This window comes from Lasioglossum baleicum, chromosome 15, assembly GCF_051020765.1.
Source record: "Lasioglossum baleicum chromosome 15, iyLasBale1, whole genome shotgun sequence".
Classification (NCBI taxonomy): domain Eukaryota; kingdom Metazoa; phylum Arthropoda; class Insecta; order Hymenoptera; family Halictidae; genus Lasioglossum; species Lasioglossum baleicum.
Window position 1 is genome coordinate 11,773,347 of NC_134943.1, and position 22,180 is coordinate 11,795,526.

Here is a 22,180-nt window from a genome sequence, read left to right on the forward strand (position 1 = left end):
TCACCGCAGAACCGTCGGGAGTGCACGCGAAAGGGTGCCGCGCAACGATCACACGACCTTTCCTCGAAGTCTCGCTCACACGGACAATTTAATTCACCGGGATACATTCATCGCGAACACGCGGCGCGTAACTCTCTTGCGGCAACGCGAAATTCGCTAATGCCGGTCGGAGAAGTAATTCAACACTCGATTACCGAACGACCTGCGATCGGTCGAACGCTATTAACGGGCCCCCCGAGAACTAAAACCCGCGCCGTTTTTCATTTCGTCTTTTAGCAAACGAGCAATCGTTCGAACTCTCGGACTGACTGCACTAGAATCAACCTGTTTAAGGATGTTCTGGAGGTACAATGGGAGACAAAAGTACAAGAAACTCGAAATCCATCAATATATTGGCAATGAAAGCCATTCATGAGCATATTTTTGTTTTTCAGTGGATTTGGATTTGGATTTCATTGTTTGAAATCCTGCTCTCGTTCTCAAAACACGTGTTTAATATGTTAGAGTAATCATGATCAAAGATTGGCATTGGGTTGTTTGTCTTATGCACTTATGCACAAAACCTGAGAAATTTATGCTGCACTCTCTCGAGCATGATTTCATATTTAACGCTTTTCGGAGACCATATAGTTGAAGCATATTCTAACAGGGGACGGACAAGGGTAATATATGTATAGCAACCTAAGTGTATGGATTGAGTGAAAATCAGTGGAAACATTTTTGTTATTGCACCGCAATAGAGATTTGGATTGACGTGTGTACACGTCGAACGCAGTTAACTGGTTGAAAAGAAACTTTTCAGAACGTCTCCAGAAAGATGGGAAAATTTTGTTTATAATGCCTGACTCTACCATAGAAAGATTGAAGCATCTTCTTAGAACTAGATCTAGCCACCACGTTTCCAAAAATACAGAGCGATGTCTAAAAATGACGATAGGATAAAAACGTTCGGTGTGGGGATCGCGGCAGCAGTATCGAGAGTATTTAGTGCACTTGGCCCCAGCGTTGATCGCAGCTCCTGAAGGTTATATAAGCGGTCGCAGCTTCCGCGCTAATAAGCGCTCCTTTTACGCGCGGTCGTATCGCTGGGAAGCGTTTTTCAGGGAGCCCGGTGCCAAATAGGCCAATTAATATAACGTAACAGCCTTATCTCGGGTATCTTCGGGCAATAACAGTTAATGTTCGATCGACGATTCGCCGTGATTCCCCTTGCCACGGAGTTTCGATCAGAGGGAAGCGGAATGGAGCGGTGCGGAGCGGTTCTTCTCGACGAGGCGGCCAATAAACCGACGCGGAAAGCTCCTTTTCTGGGGCTGGACGGGTTGGGTCCGTGCTCGTTCAACGGGCACACGAAACATCCCTCTCGGTCGCGTGATGCGAGCTTAAACCACGAGGAGAGATCGATCCGCGTAATGGAGGGAGAGCCAGAGAGAAACAAAGAAGCCGTTCTCGGGGTGTTCGCTCGAACGTGTGTACGTGACGCGGAGCGAGAGCTCGAACGCGCGCACGTTCCCTCACCCCGAGAATACGTGGATCTTAAAAGAAACAGGAAAGAAGAATTACGGCACCGTAAATCTCGAGCAGTAGCTATTCGAAAGCGAAACGCAGTAACCCTAGAAAAATGCAAAGCGACGCCCCGTTTATTGTGATCCGTGTATTTTCGTTATTTACGCCGCGATTTTACCGGCCCGCTGGCTTCTCGCTGTTTCGTTCAGCGAAATCGTCTAATCCAAAAATATTATCACTATTTTGTCCTAGACAACTATATTATTTTTTGTGTGATCACGATGATACGAGCATGATATATTCGTTGTTGCTTTCTTTTCGGCGTTCACGTCGTTAATTATACACGACGGGTAGCTCATATGGACACGAGGTCATTCTATTTGCAATGATAAATCAAAATGAACGAATAAGTTGACGAATAAGTTTGAACGTTCGGCAGATACATACACGCGGTTTCAGCACTCGCCGGAAGTAGAATTGGTTGGCCACGATCAGACACGCGATCGGACGGCGTGACCGTCGAATTTTCAAACTCGATTTCCTCGACGATCAAGCGTCGAATATTAAAATGTAGATTTTTTAACAATTCTTCTTACAGCTAACAGCTAATTCAGGAAGACTTTATAAAAAACGAGAAACTGTGTAAAATGTATTTTAATAACAACCAAGATAAAGCTGCACGCGATCGCCTCGTGATGGGCTATCTTTATAATAAGTTGTGTTGTCACCAAGAGATACAGAATTTGTTTTCGTGTCTTTCCATCATATTATATGTCGTATAAAAATATTGTTCTTCGAACAGTTTTAAAAACCCATATGCATATACATACAGCTCTCATATCAATACATAATACATACATATAAGCATATTCTTAACATACAAGAGGGACAATATATTTCTGACATTCTTTGTCTTTTATAGGAACAAAAAAAACCTCTCTCGCGAGTCTATATGCACTGGTAACGTTACCGTTCAAGTCTCATGACAATGAAAAGTCCATGAGATTATGAAGAATGGAATATCACGATTTGCATAGAGTGACTCACATTATCTGCATTCATTTGTCCACGTACTATTGAACTGGCGATGCGGAGTACGAATTCTAACGTGACCCCTATTTGCTTATAATCTGTTCCTTTCCTTCCATAATCCGTCGGTGACACATTTCACCTAATTGTATGTACAGTAGAGCTACGATAGGACGGACTGATTGGTTTTACAACCTCGCTCATTGCGTCGGTAATCCTCTAACTCCGTAGTCTACTAGCAAAGATACTTGATACCATTCCTACAGTATTTCACAAATTTAGAAAATACTCTCTCACTGTGAATCGTGAATAATTAAGGGTTGATTTATTTTTTCAACGAAAAGCCGACCCGATTTCGACATCGGGCACCCGAAATTTCCGGATATGTATCACAAATTTTCGGGTGCCGACCCGAACCCGAATTTCCGGTACCCGGCTACCTCTAACGTCCACAGTGATTAAGGTTGAAGCATTCGTTTCCGTGACAGGAAAATTCAAATTTGCCCGCAAACGAGTACGCAAGAAATTCAAAAGAATTGAATCGGAGAGCCCAGGATTTTCGTGTTTACGGGAAACCTAATCGGCGGAGTGTTTACCCAAATATGCGGTATAATGGCCGGCTCAATTAAAATGCCATTAACGGTCGAATTTTTCTGTGGGATGCGCGCGCACGTGCCGAGCTCGCATGGCAGCCCGGAGACAAATAGAGGAAGGCTCGCGAAGGCCGGCCCGCGAAATGCAAAAACAAGAAAGACGAAGAAGAAGACGAAGAAGGAACAAAGCGGAACGACGAGATAACGTGCGATTCAGCACGCAGCAGGCTGGAGCATCGGGTACGGCGCAGCAGTATTATAAGTGGAGTGATAAAATGAGATCATCGTTAACGCTTCTCGCGCACCGATGCACACGTATTATGCAGCGGCATGGCGTGGCGTGGCGTTGCGAGTCGACCTACGCAGCACAACGACACGCAACGCGGACGCTGGAAAAAACAACAGATGCATATATTTGCCGATGCGATGTTTACCGGCGTGGTTCGAAAAACGGGCGTGCAGCGATACGTGGCCGCGCAGCGTACGCTACGTTACGTCACCGCGGAGCTGTATTATCGACGAAGGTCACACACGGTCCGCTCCAAAATGTCCCGTCAAGGTAACCTGCTATTGGGGATGATTTCGTCAAATCCCTAGACGACTAACACACTATACTCTCAACCATCACTCTACTGTTACAAGTCGCGTGACAAGGCGAGAAAATAATTCTCCGGTTATAGCTCGACGGGTCCAGAAACGAGAGGGAGGCAAAAATCGCGAATAAACGAACCGTGGAAAGGCGTAATAACAAAGGTCGCGAGATCCAACGGCGGATCACGCACGTTCGTTGCCATGTGCCAATGACACAGCACGGCTCGAGTATGCACGCGAGCACGCGAGCACGCCCGCGCCGTCCTCCTACATGCACACACCGATACGATGTCGCGGGGGCTCGATAACGTTTCCGAGTAGGGAGGGTTAAAAACAAAAAGGAAGAATGAAGGCTAACAAGAGGAAAAAGAAAGATGAAAATTCGTACACTCACCTCTTTCCCTTCGTTCAAGATACTCGGCGGCCTGTAGTAGGGCAGCAATGCTCATATTTCCCCGGTTTGGCGTAATTCTGGCGGCTTCGGTTCACTACCTCCCTCTTTCCCGACGATCCCCCGGCACTGACACCGCGCGTGGCGGCCGACACACAACGCGACAAATGTTCAAAAACGCGCACGAACCGGCCCGTATTCACCGCGGTGCAACGCGTCGCTGTTATTGTTGCTGCTGGTATTGTTACTGTCACTGTTGTTGTTGTTGTTGTTGATGTTGTTGGTTGGCGCTGCCGCCGTTTCTCCAACCTTTCTTCTCTCCGTCCGCCTGTTTCAACCGCCTCTTCTCCTTCTCTTCCTCCTCTTCCTCCGCCACCTCTTCCTCCTTTTCTCGTCCGTCCGCGCGCCTCGCTGGCTGCGTTCGCCCAGAGGTGCACGTAACAACAACACACACACACACGGGGAGAGAGAGAGACTCACCACGTACGTGAGCGCGCGCACCGATCCACACACGCGCGCGCGAGAGAGAGGGAGGGAGAGAGGGAGAGAGAAAGAGAGGCTGCTGCAGCCCGATTTCAAACGGGCACTAGATCCGCGGACGGCAAATCAACGGCCAGGCCTCTCCAACCGCGATAGACATCAAGAACCGTCTTTTTTAGTTTTCTTTGTTGTTGTTTCTCCTCTCGATTCCTCGCTCCTGTTTCTCGATATACACGGTGTATATATATATATATATATTTATGTCTTGTTTTTTTTTGTTCACTTCTCCTCTATCGTCTGTTCCCAAGTTCAACAACTTTCTCGTCCGTGTGTCCCGTTCGCGTATGTCCCTTCAACTCGAGCTTCTCTCTCCTATCGACGGTTTTGCACTTGTGTGTCGTCTGTTCAGTATGATTGTATATGTACGTGCGTGTACGTGAATGTATGTTGGTCTATGTGTATGTATGTGTGTGTGTGTGTGTGTAGTCTCTTCTCTCCCTTTTGTCTCCTCGACGACGTTTCCACTTGTGTGTTGTTGCCCTTTTTCGTCTTCTTCCTTCTTCCCTTTTAGTTGCTTGTTTCTGTCTTTCTGTCTCTCCCCACTATGTTCCCGTTCCTCGAGCTTTCAGCCTGACTTCGTCGGTTCTTCTTTCTTCACCTTCGTTTCACAACATTCACTGTATAGGGAAGCACATCAAGAAAACGCACGTGTGAAGGAATAATTTAAACGGGCCGGGATAACAGGCGCGAGAGAATACGACGCGCAACCGCTGCTCTACACTTCCTTACACGGAGTCGCGTGCGAGCGAACGGGAAGCGTGTTTCGCGATGCGTAAGAGAGAGAAAGCCAGATGGTCGGCGAAAAAAAAGAGAGAGGGGAGAGAGAAAGAGATGAAGAGAGCGAACGGTACAATTGGAAAGAGGCGCAAACTATAAGCGAAGTCACTAGGCGAATCGAAGGGGTCGAGATTACGCGTGTCGCCGGTAATTTATCGTGGACGAGGGAACGTACGCGAAATAGAACCTGACCTCGATCGGCGGCCGGTCTAACTCGTGCGAGCCGCGCCGCAGCTCGGAGTACTATTATTTTCTGGTCAGAAACGCAAGTATGTATCGCGAACGGTGTGCACCGTGCATGTGCACGCGGCCACTTTACGTGCCCGGCTACTTGTTTTGTGCAGCGACCTTGAACGCGTAGATCTTACCCGAGTGCCGTGCACACCGAGAGCCGCAGGAGAGAGAGAACGAACGGGTCTAGCCGTTGCGATATACATATACATATATTTCAAACTGCCACGCGAGCTATCGCGACCGCCGCTCGTAATCGAATCTTTCTCGTGACCGATCCGGGATTCGAATGTCGCGTGAATCAGTACCGGGAATCCTACAAATAAAGCGTCACGGGCAAACTGTGTACATATGTACCTCGCAATCGTGTGCGAATGAATTTAGTCTTCTTAATATACGTGTAGGCGATTATTAACCCTTAGCACTCGAATGGCGACTCTGAGGTGCCACTAAAAATTGTTGTACTACCATTATTCGGAATATTGTTTATCTTATTCAATATATGTATTGGTATCTAATCAATTATTAAACATTTATGATTTATGGGGACCCAAAAATTAATAAATGTTCAGGCAACTACCCACCCACCCCTAGTAATTATACACTCTGCCCTACGCGTATTTTTGTACACGGATTCAACTGTTGACGTTGGAAGGCGATCAATAAATTCACGCCGAACCAACCGGTCAACAATTGTTTCATATTAAAACACACGCGTGTAACGTAAATACTGTGGTTGTCAGGAAGAACGCCGCGTGTCATATACTTTCACTTTCGAGATATTGCCGTTTTAAAGTTTTCATCACTAACGCGTCGACATAGGAAATCTGTTGAATTGCATTGTTTGTCGAAGCCTTTCGAATTTGTTTTCATGACATTTTTATATCTTACTATAAAGCTCGATTAACACGTATACTCGAATTTGTTGAAATTGTGAGATGCGGCGTTTTTCCTTGCAACCACGGAACACACCGGAATCCTCGTCAACGTAAATAACAAACATGTGAATAGGAATCTCCGGAATGAATTCGTTTCGAATCAGGTTTCTTTCTGCAGCCTGTAAGTGCGTGTCTCTTTTTATTCTTTCGGTTTTAAACTCGGTCAACTTGTCCCGAGGTCAACGATACCCGTCAAACGCACCACGACATCACTGTGTACCGTACCTCGCGGTAGCAACTGGACGGAACGAGCGCACACACACACACAGGAACGGTCTCGCGCGCGCGCCAAGCGACACATAAAGTCGTTCGCCAATAAAACCGCAATTTGCTCGTCAGAGAAAACGCACGGGTTGTTCACGGACGGGGAACGAACGCCGCGCGGCAAATCTTCTCGAAACTCTCTGTATTGTACGCGACCGATCGTGCAACGGTTTGCTTTGTGTGTTCTGGTTCCCTGTTTCACGATGAGACTACAGAAAGGCGCTCCCTTGATTCCGTTCTCGCGAGCAGAACTGCCAGCGATTTTAAGTACACATGCAGAGAGACACGTCACATCGCACAAACACGCCCACGCACACGCGCGCCAGTGAAAATATCGAGTGCGTTTCCCATACGAGAAAACAACTGGAAACACGGTCGGTGAACGCTGTTCGTGGAACAGAGAGCGAAAGAGATCGAAGTGGTAAGGTGTAAGAGAGATAGAGAAACGGAATTCGCGAAATCAATCTTAAAGGGTTACGCGAAATATTTCTGCACGTTTCCGACAACGTTTTCTCTTGTATTGTGGATCTGGTAGGTATGTAGTGGTCCCTTGTGTACATGCAGCAACGTACGCGAGAGCGTGCGTGTGGATGACGTAGAAGGACCGAATGTATTTCGACCCTATCGTCCACCTAGTGACATTTGGCACGCCGGATACGTTCGCTCACACACGAAAGTAGGCGCAGCTGAGTGACGACGTAAAGAAAGACGGTCACTGTAAGATCGGCACTGCCTAACACTACTCCTGCACAAGGTTTTCGCGGGTAGAAAAAAAAAAGGGTTTGGTACTATGTTAGAACAAAGGAAAGAAGGCTCGAAACTGACCGACGACGACGAGCCCACGAGCCCCCGACGACGACGACGACGACTACGACAAGCCGACGAGCGAGCGACAGCCTGATACCTCCGCACTTCGCGAGCACTCTCACGCATTTATCGATGTCAAACGTCTCTGCACCGTCGAAGCATCAGGCGTCGTTTCTTACGTGAACACCGATTGGTTTAGCGGTGCGCGAGTGCACTACCTCCGCCAATCCCCGTCGATTACACGAGCTTGCCGTATGAGCCGCCACCAGCACCGGTGGTGTCACGTGAATCTCATGCCCGAAAACAAAACAAACAGCTGGCCGTGTTCCTCGCCTCGCTCTCCTGCACGCTATCGTGCGTGTGCTTTCGATGCATCATGTGTGTATCCCCTTCGTCCTGTACATTGTAGAAAAATTAAAAAATTTTATACATCTAGGATACTGTTAGCGCGAACACGCTCTTATAATCGCTTCGAATATCGCGATTCTACCCGCGAGTATCATTAAAACAATGTATCAAGGATGTTCGAGAATTTTTATTAGCTATTTCAGACTCTTTCGAGATTAGTAAGACGCATACGCTGATATCTTTGCGAAATCTTTTGAAAAAGAGACGAAGTATATATTGATATCGTCTTATCTCGAGTGTTTTGAGAATAGCAGATTTGAAAATTCATATAATCGCGCCATTTTCTGCATCCCACTTATCGTCACCCATACTTTTTCAATTGGTACGTCTCAATCCATGTTACACGCAGCGTCTCAACGCATCGTGTTTGAATTTAGCAAATCCAAGATGTGATATCGCGAGATTTGATGATTTCGTAGATTGTGAGAGTGATAATCATGAATCAAGTTATTGTAGAGCCCGAAAATATACTGAAGGCCTTCGTCGAAGGTTAGAAGAACTTGTAGAAAAAGCGTTGTTTGTATACGAACCTGACGAGGAATTGGTGAGTTGCACAAAATTTTTCGCTTTTTTAACGATCACGCGTTCTTTCGCGCAGAAAAAGGTTGTCATTCATAAACAATGTAAATACATGCGAAAACAACAAGTAGCTTCACGAATTATCAATAGCAATTATTTTCAATTAATTAATATTTTAAATAAATGGACAATTTAAACACTAGTCACCTAATGTGCTCATATGGCACAATAATTTATTTTTTGCCACATTTCACGAATTAAGCTGTACTATAAACACAATATTGATTTTTCACATAGATCTGATTTTTCTCCTTTTTATTCATTTTTTTTTAAATATACATAATAGCAGTCTTCGTGAGGTCAATCATGTTGAATCGTTTCATTACATTCGTGATACAACAACTATATCCATTAATGTAAGCGCATTCTGGATTACAATTTGCAATGCATGCAGCATGAATAATCTTGCAGTCATCATTGGAATTAAATGATCATATGCCTCCTGTAACAGAATATTAACATCCATTAGAAATCACATTATAATATTCGAAAGTACCGGGAATAATCAATAACATCCAAACTAACAGTTAAAATTCTGATTCTACGATAATACACGCTGAATTTTTGGCATAGTCTAGATAAAAATATACAGAGAATTTGAGGATTGGTTTGGAATACAGGTTCATATTTTATGCAATCCTTTATGATTTCTTGGTATCCAATAATAAAGTTGTATACAAGTTCCCATTCTTCCTGCAAACGATACATTTGATAAATATTACTTCTAATCGATCCGAATAATACCTAAAAAGTCTTTAATTAATGTACCTCTTGATCTAATAAAGAAAAGTTTACATCATTGAGGTCTGGTAGATCAGGATACTCTCCTGCCAATCTTTTGTTATTATATTTCTCAATAATAGCAGAAATTCTTGTAGCATTGTATAACACAAACGAGGCACCTAAAAACTAAAGATGATAAAAAATGTTTTCTTAGAACTTTTGATAAAAGCATGTTACGCTTCAAAGTCCCAGGACCTTTTATGTTCGTAATACTTCTATCAGCTGCAGACTTGCATCCAATGAGAACAGCACGACTTGGTTTCACGGATAATAATTCGAAAGTGGCTGTTGCTTTCGCAATATTCTCAAGAAATTGCTCATCCAAAATTACATCTTTCTCGTCCATTTCGAAATTCTTTTGGTCATTTAATACTTTCAATTCATCTATTTTATTTCGTATATATTCTTCCCATGTTAACTGTGTCTCTTTAGTATTCGACTTGCAATTCTTGACTACACCGCATACACATTTTTCGTAACCATCCTCCATCCTTCCCTCCGACTTACTGGTAAATACAATCTTAAAATCAGCATCCTCTTTGTCGATTTTACAACCATGGAGATCTAATACGTTTTCAGTGATAATCTGTATTAATCGAAGCCTTGCTGTCGTCAGTTCAGATTCTTCATCCTGATTTATCCTTAAACAGAAGACTTTACCAGCCGGTGAACTCCTTCCGAAGTCATGTTTTCGTTCGATAACTGCTCTAATCGCATTTTGTATAATGGGAACACGTTGTAAAAACAAGCAGATCCTTTCTTTCTCCAAGAAATATTTTTCCACTTGGATTGGCCAGTTTTTGCTAGATAATATCAGCGATGATAAAACCTGGAAAAGTCAATATTGTAAATAACAGAAACTAGGTTATGTTTGATTGTTTTATTCTGTTGTATACACAGACTGTGTATAAGGTTGTAGGTCCGTGAATGTACATTACCTCGTTTGCAATTTCTACATTGGTTTTACCATTTATTTCCTTGTTCTGCACGTGAAAGAAATGTTGCAAAATTGTTGTACATTTTGTATCGCACACGTCTTTATCTTGAAACACACCTCTCCATACTTTTAGGTTATGTAAAAAATACAATTCACCATTTGTCGACAAACTGTCGTTGCTTACTTTAATAACTGAACTGTTTGTACAATTATTACCGCTTAAATACAATGTTATATTATTGATGAGCGTCTCTATGCAAATGGATGTATTTTCCATTTAAAACTCCACAAGTTCAATACGCCAATGTGAACTATCCTGAACTTGTCCCAATACGAGCATACGAGTTTCTAATACAGATTATGAGGTTGATCTAGTTATCATAATCAGGATAGAAAATTTGCAAAATTTTATTTCAATGATTTACACAACTCGTCCGATAAATTTCACATGAAAATGTACATGTATAAGGAATTTCCGATTTTAGATAAGAACATTTAAAAAAAAAATGATCAGATTATATACCACGCGATTTCCAATGGTTTCTTTATTAGAGTTAGAAAGTAAATTGTGCAAATAAGTGTTTGCAAATAGTAACATTAATATATTATTTGCTATACTTATAAATACGTTCACGTATTTTACAAAGTCATCACAAAACAACTGAAGAGAGAAACAATTTGTCTAGTTAAGCGTATCTATAAAGTAACGATCGATCGTTAAGTAAAATACTTGGCCGTAATACATAAATAATAATCTAGAATTTACATCTTTGATATTTATTATCACATAGAATGATGATACTTAACGTAAGCTATCGCAGCGAGTTCTTTGCAGAATTCTTCCGTGACGATCACGCTCTCGAACAGAATGTTCTCCTTCTCCCTGAAATAAGAATAATCCACAATTTTATCGAGATTTGCAGTATCTTTTAGTACTGGACCTACCGAGGACTAAAAGCGACTCAAATGTTTTAGCTTATAAAAGTGACAAGGCTCGATTTATTTAGATTTTGTGCGTTTTTTTATCAATTTCTATGTAAACAACTTTATCGTTTCAATAACCGTAAAATGAAAAGTAGAAAGCCGGTCATTTGGTAGGTTTAACGTTAAGGGGGTTCTCATTTCTCGATAATGCAAATATGGGGTTTTCCAGTAGTCAAAAGCGCCAGATAAAACATCAATCTAGGCCGCAGTCGCCCCCAAATTTCCTATTTTTACTATTCCTATTTTCATAAAGCTGCGACAGCTACATGCTGCCGAATAATGCAAATTACGCCTTGTAAACGTAAAAATGGGACTTCTGAGCGCAATTACGGTCTAGATTAATTTTTTATCTAGGGCTTTTAACTTTTAGCTACTGAAAAAGCCCGTCATTGAAACGAGTCAATCCTGGAAACGAGTCTACCCTCTTAAATCGCAATTTCAACGAATCCCCTACCCCGGAGCAAAAACAGATTTGGTCGAAAGTGTCCGGTAAAATGATCCCGGTCACGGGTGCTTACGCACCCATCATGAGAGCAGTCGTCTAGAAGCCGTTCCCTGGTCTCCCTCAGCATTTGCTTGTGATCCGGCGTCTTTGGTACCTCGTTCACGAGCTGCTTGACGACTTTTTGCAAGCAAGTGAACAAGTTTTTTGTGCCGGGTGCCAACGGTAGCAGCGGGTTCAGTAAAAATTCATGCAGGTACGGATGAGGTAACAGCGCTAGCCTCGAGATCACCACGGTCAGCTGAAGATTGACCTCGTACTTTTGCCGGGGAATATTAGCCACCTTCTCGAAAAGCATGGCCACGAACGGGCCCATATAAAACCGCACCGAACAGTGATCCGCTTCCGGTCTGGAATCGGAGCTCGCCGAATCGTCAACAGTCACTGCTTCCAATGGCCAGGCCATTAACGAGCAATCCGATAAAACAGTGGAATACTGCCTCTCCAAATCAGCCATGTACCGCTCGTAATTATTCACGTCCGTGTCCGTCTGGAGATAACGCGGAATCAGGGACAGGAAGCTGAAACAGGAGTTTGATACGGAGTTATTATTGTTCCCTTGTTAGACCGATGCTGGGTCTCGCTAGAAGCTGATTTGTTATGAAGAAATTTCTTAAATTTCTCACCAGTTTACAATCCTATGAATATTACTAGGTGCCAGCGTCCGGCTATGACTCTGCTCGTAAGAGAGATCTAGAGATCCCTTCTTCTCTCTTTCTCGCTCGTCTTCCTCGTCGCTCCACGACGCAATTGTACTGTCTGCGGCGGTGTTATCGTAATAGCCTCTCATTGACAGATACACCAGCACGAGACAGTGTAATATATGCTCGTTCCTTTTCTCGATCATTTCCTCGAACAGCTTCAACGTTTCCAACGTTAGATCATCGCTGTCCGTGAAACAGTTGTCTATCAGTCTATGCAGCACTGGCGACGTCCACACGTTCGGGATTTCCGGGCCGCGATCTTGCCCGACAAGCCAGTAACTGATTTCTGAAAGATTTTATTTTTAATTTTCGTAAAAATATAAATCGTAGAACTTGCGGGGTACTTGAGAGAAGCAAAGAAGTATTTACCTGTACAGAGAGCAGCGCAAGTTAGCTCCTTCAAGCACTTGGTGACCAGCGCAGTGATCAGGACAACGTGATGTTCGGCCAAAGCCGGCGTTACGATCTTCTCGAAAAAGTTCACTTTGACACTTTTGGCGAGTGCATCGGCGACGTCCGGGTACGCTTCCCTGATCAGCTGGTTGCAGTAGTCGAACCACATGAAGAACGCGGCTACCTGTCTGCATCCGGAGAACTTTTTCTCCTTGGTCCAGACCGGCGAGTCCAATCCCCACGTGACGTCCACTCCGTCGATCTCGTTCGGATCGACGTGCGCTGGGATAGCATTGAACAAACTCTCTAATCTACTGGGTATCGCGGAGATTAAGTCGCTGTTGGCAATCATCTGGGCGAACGACGTATCGTCCAAGGACGCTAGAACCATTATCCCCTCGCAGGCTCTTATCCTTACAGTATTGTCCTGCAAGAAATAAATCGGTTTCATTGCCCGAGGACAGAACTAGAACTAGAACTAGAACTCGGTGCTCACCGCAGTGTTTATGTAACTCAACAAGGCATCTAGTAGAAGGCATTTAGACTTCTGCGGCGTTTTCGGGTCTAGGAGATCCTGATCATTGTCTAAGTAACCACCGTCTTCGTATCCATATTCAGCATCCAGCCTGAAGTCCCTCAAATGTTGCAGATGCGCATCTATCTCGTTCATCAGGGCTGTGTCCTCGCTCTTCTGCGAGGCTTCGCAATCCTGACTCTCGGAGCTACGCGCCGTCAGTCTCGAGATAGGTTCAGAGATTGGTTTCGGAGTGGCCGGACTCGAGGATTCGGAGACGTTCTCCTGTTCCGTGGAAGATACCGACTCGTTCGATTGACTAGATGCTCCGTTGCCTGTGGCAGACTTGTTGACCGATCTGCAAGACCCAACGTATCGTCTCCGATCGTTCTCCGAGTGAAATAGATTCGGGTTTATCAAGGTCACCGCCTGAGTGTCCAAAGGTTCGAACAGGGGATTGAAACTGTTCCTCTTTCTAGCGGGTATGTAGGTGACTTTCTCGATCTCCATTCGCTCGGAGTTTCTCCTGGCGGAGATGGCCTGTCTCTGAACGTTTGGCGCGTCGTTTATGATGTTGGTCACGTGAGGATACTTGCAGACTAGAAAACAGAGGGTCAAGAGGAACTGGACCTCCTCGGTCTCCATAGGGGACGGTGTGCTACCGGTGCAAAGGGTGATCAACCGTTGCACCGGTCCATAGATCGAGGTGTGATGCAACAGGGGATATTTAGATCTTCCTAAAAGCTTCCTCAGGAAGGATAGACAAACTATCCTCATTCCTGGGGGAGTTTCCGCGCTGGCCAACGTGGCCAGTAGGTCCAGCAGCTTGTGCTGCAGCAGGTACTCCAAACACGGGCCGGGTTCGTCATCCTCCTTCTCCTCTTCCAATAGAATCTCCAGCAACCTATCCAAATGCCGGGGTATACCGGTGGTCTGTATAGGCGCTTTACAGTTGGTCAGATGGTTCACATAGAAGTTCATCAACTGTTTCCAATGGTACGTGAAGTCTTGGAGCGGCGTGGCTGGCGGCGCAATCTGCGAACAAAACCACACCGTGTTGACAAACGAGACGGTACACCGACGAGAGACGACTGGCGCGACAGTATCCTGTTACATTGTCCTCTCCGTTGTTGTTCAGGAAGGCCAGGTAAGGCGCAAAACACGTCGGCAGTTTATTAAATGTACACATGGTAATGAAATGGTCGGGGACAGGTGCGCTCGATCTACTTAAATCATTACATAACCGGTTAAATATAACGACGCACATGTGTTCGTCCGGTCAAACCGCGCTCTCGTACCAGAATCAACACCTTCCGGAGTCCCTTCCGATCGTACGAAAAGCATCCTGCGTGCTGTCAGTCCTGTTTGGCGCCGGTTGTAAACAAGATGCATTTTTTCGGACGGGATTCGTCCGGCGGCAATGAAAACAGAAACGACACGGAGAGTGGGTGTGGAAAGAGAGAGAGAGAGAGAGAGAGCTGTGTGTATCGCTGATGGTCAAAGGCACGGCGCGGCGTGCAGATCGATAGGTGGAACGTAAATAAATATACAGAGACGTGAGACGACGGTGCAGAATAGCGACGTAACGCGTGCGACGCCGATCGATGAGGACTACCCCTAAATGCCTCTTGTTTACCATGATCTGTTTCGAAATCTAGCAAACGAGGAACACGAATAATTTGCTCGGCGGTTCGTGATAGTAACGCAGGTGAAACGTCGTCGCGGAAAGGTAGCGAAAAAGCTTATCAGTTGGAGGGTTATCACTCACCACGTCAATAGCATTTTTCAACGCGATCTGAATGCCGCTAATCATTTTCAGTCACGTAGACGTCGATCGTCGCCGGTTATACCTTGCTACGCACGAGCCTTCTTGCACGGTATCGCCGTCGTTCCGCATAATATTCCATCGTTCGCTGTCCCGCGATTCCCCGTGCAATCGCTCACTGTCTCTGCGACAGCGTTGCTTTGCGGCTTTGACGTGCCGTGGTTCACTGCCAAACCCGCCAGAGGACGACAGCGTCGGGAACAGATGCGGTCACCTTCACAGTTGCGGGATTGGAGGGGAACGAATGGTCTTATCCGATGTTTGCTAATTGATCTTATCGATGGGAACTAATTGGCGACTGTTATCGCAGAAATGCGTGCACTCCTTCAGCCTCCCCCCGCCCTACCCGGGCTAAACATGGGCTAAACGAACTGTCTTTTGTTTCCTCGAGTTTCGAGGAAATCGAGTCACGTGTCAACCATCTGATGGTGGGAGCGGGAAATTTTATGACTGCGGTTCGTAATTGCGACACCGTGGTGTTGAATATTCAAAAGCTTGAATATTCATTCAGCGAAAATTGTGCAGGCGCTGAAAGAGATAGCTGCGGTGGTGCGATGACCTGTTAGAGCAGGATAAGACACCTGCCCGATAGCTGGGTCCTGGCGCGACAGGCTACTTCGGCGATTTAATTAAAACATTGGACATTGAACACTGCTCAACGTATTCTACAGAGAAAATCTGACAATCCTCTATTGTACCTGGAGGATTAATATGTTTCCTCTGCTCGAGAATGCACCGAAGTGCACTCGAGCATGATAATTCCCCGTTGCGTAAAAAGGTGACGCGTGTCAGCGGTAATGAATCGGCTCGTCGCAGACAGCGAAGGTAAACGGGATTTATGATAATTTTTATTTTGCACCTTCAACGTGTACACATCTCAACAACATTAACCAGTTCGTTAATTGTAAAAAAAGTCGCGACGCTCCGAAAGCGGTGATGCTCTTCCGCCGAGTGCGTAATCGATTCGAGTATCAGAGCGATATATCCCGATAACGATATGATGTACATATGTGTGTATCGCGGTTCGACATTATTTTCTCGTTGCTCGCGGAAACGATTTTCCAGCGAGCGTGTGTTCCTGGCGAGAACGAACATCGCGTCTCTCGGAGCTGTTGATTTTTCTTACGTAACCTAGAAGAGTAGTTCGATGCTCGACTAAAAAGAACAGATGCCGCGTCATAGGAATCTCTTGTTTGTATATTTTTCTTCCGTCTATTTTCGCTTTCTCTCAAGTTTGTTTTTTTTATTTCGTTAATCCATTTATTAAAATACGCCACGGCGCGTGGCAATGCCCGCGTCCACGTCGGCTCCTAGCACTCTTGTCTAACTATCCTATAGTGAAAACGACTTCTCTCACGTGGGTCCGCGTGATCGTGCGTGATATCGCTTTACAGCCCGAGCGAGTTCTCACCGTCTTCAGTCGCCACAACCTTCGCAGCATTTGATAATGATGATGATGACGGTGCGGAAAGGGGATGGGGTGGTGGGTCCGGGAACAAACAGTGAGGCACGAGCACGGGAACCAGAGATCTCTCGAGATAAAAGTCGCGAGGAGAACGCGCGCCCGCCTTCTTACGATAGGTAAACGCGTCTAGTATGTACCAGCTCGATTTTCATTGTTATCACTGTCGTGTTCTCGATGCTTTATCGTTAATGACGACAATAATAGGTACATAAAACGTGTGTGCTCGCGAGCCGAGCTTAGCCGAGACGCGATCGTGTTCGACGCGACCATCCTTTCCTCCGTTTCGCAATCCGCCATAGGAACGCGGCTCGAATAACAGATCGTCGTTTAAAATAAAATCCAAGTTGCATCATCGACTCGGTTTTCATCGGAAGGAAGAACGATCGCGGTTTCGATCACCGATGGAGAGGGATCTCTTCGATCGTCCCAGATTGTTCGTTCAACGATCATCTCCGGGGACAGATTTCCAAGTAACAATAAATCCGACGAGCCTCGTTTCCTCTCCACCGATCGTCGAAACTCGAATGTCCCCGCGGCGCAAGGTCTCCGAGAATAAATTGTGCTAACGTATGGTCGCTCTTTTTGTGTGTTTGCTGTTTCGTTCGACTGGTGCGCTTCCGTTTTAAGTCTCAGAGATCGTTCTCGGGACGAACAGCTACGGCTAAGAAAACTCGTAGATCGCCTTCGTAACAAGAAAAAAAAATATATAAGGACGTCCAAAGAACACGAACGTTTCGGACGCGACCGTGGCCTATAAATCTAAAAATACTTCAAACCGCCTAATACCTTAAAACGGTACTACTCTCTCTAATAAACTGTTGTAAAACACTCGCTAATTCGCTCGCTCATTCTCTCCGGTTTTCTTTTTGCACGTTCTCTTTCTCTCTCACTCTCTCTCTCTCTCTTTCTCTCTTCATTCGTTCTTCGCACTCACACTGTCGGACGCTCCTTCGCGTGTTCTCTCGTTAAAATTACATATGTAGGATTAGAACGACGATGTAAATAATTTATAAATCGCTCTGAAGGGAACCAAGGATCCGTCCATCCTCTTTCTTTCTTTCTCGCCGAACTTTGCGAAACAGAAGAGGCCACCAGCCTATAATGATTCCGGTAACGCGAGGACAGCTAGCTGCTGTCTCGAGCTGGTTTCCTTTAACCCTGTCGACGTTGAGTCTCTTGTCGTCCAGCGTTTTTCATCCCGTAGAGATCATGCATTTTCAAGTACCTTCAACGCCGCTCTTCTTCGAGGATCGATCGAAAGGGTTAACGCAGCACCTACTAGCACACGTGTACCATTGCAAATCTCGCGTAGCCCACTGTCGTTCGCATCCGAACGCACCTGTGCAGCTCTGGCAGTAGTTGTTTAACCACGTGTGATTTCAAGGCTGACTCTTGGATCAACGATATCAAAACGAATTCAAGTGGCGTGTTTGTGTGTGTCCGTTTGTCTGTCTCGGTTTCGATATTTCCCCGGTGAATTTTTTCCTATGAATTTCTTCGATGTTGCGATTCGTAGAAATGAAGAATGGCGATCTAGAGGATCGTGTAGCCCAGAAAATGAATCATTAACAATCCTCGTACTGATCGTCGATGCTCCTCGAAGCGATCTAGGCTACGTTCTCTTCGGTCTATGTACAAACGTGTACACGCTGCTCCCTTTTTCCTTCCGGTTTCTCTTCTATACAATTTGTCCACTCTGTCATTCGTCCAGGCACACTGTCTTTCTCTCTCTCGATCTTTCTCACACGATCCTCTCGCACACAGTCTCGCTCTCGATCATATTTTTATTCACAAATTTCCTCGCTAGTTCTCGCTGATCGCGATATTTTTCTCTCATCCGCGGCACATATGCGTGACTTATTTCTTTTATGCATCTTTGTTTCTGTGTGTGTGTGTGTCTCAATGATTCTCGTGTTTGTGTATGTGTTCCCGTGTCGGAGTTGTTACAGTGTGTAACTTAATTTAAGCTAAGTTTGAGTAGACTCGGCACAGCCGTTATCTTCACCGCTTCCCCGCTGCCACCGCGGCTACCAGCGCCGCGCCGCGTCCGCTACCGTCTTCTGATAGCATCAGGTCGAACTGCGAACAAAGAAATCATTCAATTACCATCCGAGAAACTACGCCCGCGATTCTATTGGGACACGTTAGGCTAATGTCGTGGCGTTAAATTGAATCGCTTCTCGAGATTCAATTCCTACGACCCTTAGACAGTACACAGAGCGATACCGGCCCCATAATATGCTAATGCTGTCAATTGAATTCGAGTATGATTATCATTCAATCATAATTTACGATACGTAGTTATTGTACAAATTGATCCGCGGAGTGCTTTTTGGCGATGAATAAAGAAGAACAGACGTGAGTTCAAGTTACAAAGTTTTAACTGAATGTAGCTATGCACCGAAATATCTCCTTGATTTCTGACGACGTAACAAATGTCTTCAATGGAATGTGAATGGTATCACAAGTTGAATGCTCTGCAGATTTTATTTTTTTTATTACAGAGGTTAATAACTTGACCTTGAAGTGAACTCTGATCTCGATCGAAAGATCATTGCAATCTGTCGTCGATCGTTTTAGAGAATGCATATCTGTGGAAGATTGTTCTATTACAAATTGAATATTAGCGATTTCGGACTTACATATCCGCGCGTTCTCACTTGTCGCTACTATCATGTCAGTGATATCGATTGAAACGGACAAAAATATCGATCACCTTGGAAACTCCGGAAAAGAAGACCTCGAGGAAAAAAAAAATAGCGAAGCATTCACCTGGCGATACCATTTACATTGCATTGAGAACATTTGTTATGTCATCAAAAATAAAGGAGAGAAAATTCATGATATCCAACAAGTGTTGACAACGTTGTTTATTACTTGACAGTAGAAACAGGTCGGTCTCCGTGATACTCACTTTGTAACTCTGTAGTTGCCTGATTTTCTCGGTCATGACGTCGTGGAAGTGTGGATGAAATCTGTAGACCGAACCGTCGATGCCGACCGTGACGTTGTTCTCTCCCATTTTGTTGAGGAGAGTAGCAATGCCAGCACTTGCGAGATGAGCTGCCCTCCTCGATACCACCGAGCACACGTACCTGACGTTCTCGCAATCCTGATCGCTCACGTTTCGCATACCTAGCTCCGCTAGGACGTCGCGGCAGTTCGTGTATTTACCTTTGGGATCGCTGAAAAGTAAACAAAACGTGAAACTCTAGTTTCAAAGAGCAACTACTTGCACACAGTTCTCCCTCGTTAGTGTTTCGTTTCCATTCGCGTATCTCGTTTGTAACCCTATTGTCTTGCTTTCGGTCTCTGAGCACGAAACTTCCGAAAATCGTACGTTTCTATAGTTAGCTACTGTTTTATAAAACTGACAGAAGCGAGTAATGAGTAGACTGGGAAGAATGGTAATTCTGCTAGTGAGGGACAACTGTGTTCACGACTTTTTCGACCATTCCACTCACTTCTCGATTTCGGAAACGTATTTGGTGAAGAACTTTCCTCGCTTTTTGAGGTCGGTGGGACACTTTCCGCCAAAAAGCAGGCCAGCATCGACGACCTTCTCGAGGACCAACCTCGCCAGCTCGCCCATGTACATTCCGGAGATCATCTTCTCGAACAGCTGTTTCTTTGGGTTGATCGAGTTATCGTCGATCGCTTGATCGAATTCTGTGATGACGAAGTCGAGGACGTCACCCTCTCCGAAAGCACCCCATTCGGTGTTAATTAACATGTCTGGTTTCTCGGGCTTAAAATTCCCAGGCACCGCACACTCCACGTTCTTCGTCTTCTCAACGTAGCAGGCGTTGGAGCCGGTACCTAAATGCAAAAAGAAAAGAACGAATTAGTATCAATAATTCTTCAATAATAATTATTGTTTCAATACTAGACGGAGTATAGACAGAGTACATATTTGTTAAGCTAATATTTCCCTACCAGAAAGAGACGAAAATCCGAGTGTCTCGTTTAAGCGTACTTGACGTCATGTTATTCCCTTCGTTGATTAATTGTGTACTTACCAACGATCAATCCAATACGGCAGTTCCTGTTTTTCCAAGCGCACGACATTAATGTGCCGGTGGTGTCGTTCAAAATAGCGCACACGTCGATTTTTACGTCCTGCACAATAAATCAAAATTATCATGCACGTTCCGCAATTATCCGCTGTTAGCCGCGCACGCGATCCTTTTTGTTTCGAATCATTGTTCCCGTGTTGCATTGTTCCGTAATTCTTACGAAATTGTTGGTCAATTTAAGAGACGTTAACACGCGGTGTTAGATAATCGTCTGCCGGACAACAATTTCAATGTAACAACTAGACTGCGGATCTTGATGCATTTACGATGTGTAAAAATTTTCGAAAAATGCTGGAGTATCAAATTCGACAGAATTCAGTACGATTTTTATTTATCTTCGACCCAAGAATGTTGTTACTAGACTGCGGATCTTTGTGCATTCGTGAAGAAATTGTCTGGGTGAAATATGAAACAGTTGTTTTTAATGTAACGGAGTCATTAAGGGGGGTGAAATCAATTTTTTATTTATTTCTGCTGCCCACAATCAATGCAGAACGTTTTATTTGGTATGTACCACTTTCTTAAAATTCGTCTACAAAAATTGAAAATTCCATAATCATCCGCAGTCTGGTAATAACCCAACGAATGACTCAGCGATAAATCGTAAAAACGAAATTAGAAGTTCATTGCTTACGTTTCTTCTCGCTATCGCCGCTTCAAGAAGACCAACAACATCCTCATCTACCACTCCGTCGCAATTAAATCCTTTGGTCCATCTGACGAGGTAGCCCTTCGTCAATCCTTCTTGAGTCAGTGGAAAACTGAAGGTAAAGCCGAGAGGTAGGACTTGGTCTTGTAAATTCAGATCCTTGACGAACAGCGCCAAACATTGGGCTATGTGATCGAAGAGGTGTGTACCGGTGCCCAGCATCAAACTCTGCGGGATCGCATAAATTTTGCTCTTCATGTCGAAGTTCATGCCCTCCAGGGTGATCAGGAGTACCCTAAAGTTCGTGCCGCCCAGATCCAAGGCCAGGAAGTTACCCTTCTCTGCAAATCATTCAATTCTCGAGTGAATCCTTCGGAAACATACTCGTCCAATAAATCGTTTACTGAATCACTCGTCGGGTTGAGTGATTAATTAACCATTAACTGTTGAGGAATGAGGAACCGATTCATTTCAATCATTTCATCAAGAAACACGCAAAACCCACCTCAACAGGTAAGGGTCAAAATGAATTTTCCACTTTTTTGTATTACATTTCCATGATCATTTCTCTTCGTTTCCCATCCTCGCAAAACCATTTACTCGTTCATACTTTCTTTTTTGTTTTAACTTCAGCCGTTTCAGTATACAAGTTTGATCAAGTGGTTTTAGCTGCTTTAGCAGGTGGTTGAACTGT

At 44.8% G+C, this 22,180-nt stretch overlaps 4 protein-coding genes across 7 annotated transcripts in view; all 4 read right to left on the reverse strand.

Annotated features, from left to right (window-relative positions):
* The window catches only part of Mxd (MAX dimerization protein), a 281,626-nt gene extending 273,793 nt beyond the window's left edge, over nucleotides 1-7,833 (reverse strand). Inside the window, exons 1-2 of the mRNA XM_076439723.1 lie at nucleotides 7,686-7,833; nucleotides 4,114-5,267 (exon numbers count right to left, since the gene is read on the reverse strand). Of these exons, the coding sequence (XP_076295838.1) occupies nucleotides 4,114-4,168 (55 nt within the window). The 5' untranslated portion in view covers nucleotides 4,169-5,267; nucleotides 7,686-7,833. The remainder of the gene's footprint in view (nucleotides 1-4,113; nucleotides 5,268-7,685) is intronic.
* LOC143216555 (DALR anticodon-binding domain-containing protein 3) lies at nucleotides 5,046-10,652 on the reverse strand. Its single transcript, XM_076439718.1, has 5 exons — nucleotides 10,376-10,652; nucleotides 9,633-10,266; nucleotides 9,423-9,556; nucleotides 9,180-9,347; nucleotides 5,046-9,096 (listed from the first exon to the last, which is right to left on the reverse strand). Exons 1-5 carry the CDS (start codon nucleotides 10,649-10,651, stop codon nucleotides 8,977-8,979), a joined length of 1,332 nt encoding a protein of 443 aa, XP_076295833.1. The 5' UTR covers nucleotide 10,652; the 3' UTR covers nucleotides 5,046-8,976.
* A 114-nt stretch (nucleotides 10,653-10,766) lies between these two features.
* On the reverse strand, nucleotides 10,767-16,133 carry LOC143216550 (FHF complex subunit HOOK interacting protein 2A). 2 transcript variants are annotated; one of them, XM_076439707.1, is made up of 6 exons: nucleotides 15,240-16,133; nucleotides 13,454-14,506; nucleotides 12,934-13,384; nucleotides 12,487-12,850; nucleotides 11,881-12,381; nucleotides 10,767-11,257 (listed from the first exon to the last, which is right to left on the reverse strand). In XM_076439707.1, the coding sequence occupies exons 1-6, from the start codon at nucleotides 15,282-15,284 to the stop codon at nucleotides 11,158-11,160; spliced, it is 2,514 nt and encodes an 837-aa protein (XP_076295822.1). In that variant the 5' UTR covers nucleotides 15,285-16,133; the 3' UTR covers nucleotides 10,767-11,157. The 2 variants fall into 2 exon arrangements, with proteins under 2 accessions (XP_076295822.1, XP_076295820.1); XM_076439705.1 differs by lacking the exon at nucleotides 15,240-16,133 and adding an exon at nucleotides 14,586-14,675.
* Nucleotides 16,134-18,634: 2,501 nt separating this feature from the next.
* The window catches only part of Hex-a (Hexokinase A), a 36,717-nt gene continuing 33,171 nt past the window's right edge, over nucleotides 18,635-22,180 (reverse strand). For all 3 annotated transcript variants that reach the window (XM_076439714.1, XM_076439713.1, XM_076439715.1), the window contains exons 3-7: nucleotides 21,472-21,827; nucleotides 20,781-20,880; nucleotides 20,226-20,580; nucleotides 19,676-19,946; nucleotides 18,635-18,840 (exon numbers count right to left, since the gene is read on the reverse strand). In XM_076439714.1, coding sequence (XP_076295829.1) covers nucleotides 18,763-18,840; nucleotides 19,676-19,946; nucleotides 20,226-20,580; nucleotides 20,781-20,880; nucleotides 21,472-21,827 — 1,160 coding nt within the window. In that variant the 3' untranslated portion in view covers nucleotides 18,635-18,762. The remainder of the gene's footprint in view (nucleotides 18,841-19,675; nucleotides 19,947-20,225; nucleotides 20,581-20,780; nucleotides 20,881-21,471; nucleotides 21,828-22,180) is intronic.

Bases quoted from the DNA above. Each gene is read 5' to 3' on its own strand.
- LOC143216555 (XM_076439718.1), bottom strand. From the start codon at position 10,651: ATGGAAAATACATCCATTTGCATAGAGACGCTCATCAATAATATAACA. The intron at 9,557-9,632 runs GTCCTGGGACTT...TTTAGTTTTTAG, and splicing joins AAGTATTACGAACATAAAAG to GTGCCTCGTTTGTGTTATAC. The intron at 9,348-9,422 runs GTACATTAATTA...TATCGTTTGCAG, and splicing joins TTTCTTTATTAGATCAAGAG to GAAGAATGGGAACTTGTATA.
- LOC143216550 (XM_076439705.1), bottom strand. From the start codon at position 14,660: ATGTGTACATTTAATAAACTGCCGACGTGTTTTGCGCCTTACCTGGCC. The intron at 14,507-14,585 runs GTAACAGGATAC...TTTTGTTCGCAG, and splicing joins ACAACAACGGAGAGGACAAT to ATTGCGCCGCCAGCCACGCC. The intron at 13,385-13,453 runs GTGAGCACCGAG...TATTTCTTGCAG, and splicing joins TGAGTTACATAAACACTGCG to GACAATACTGTAAGGATAAG.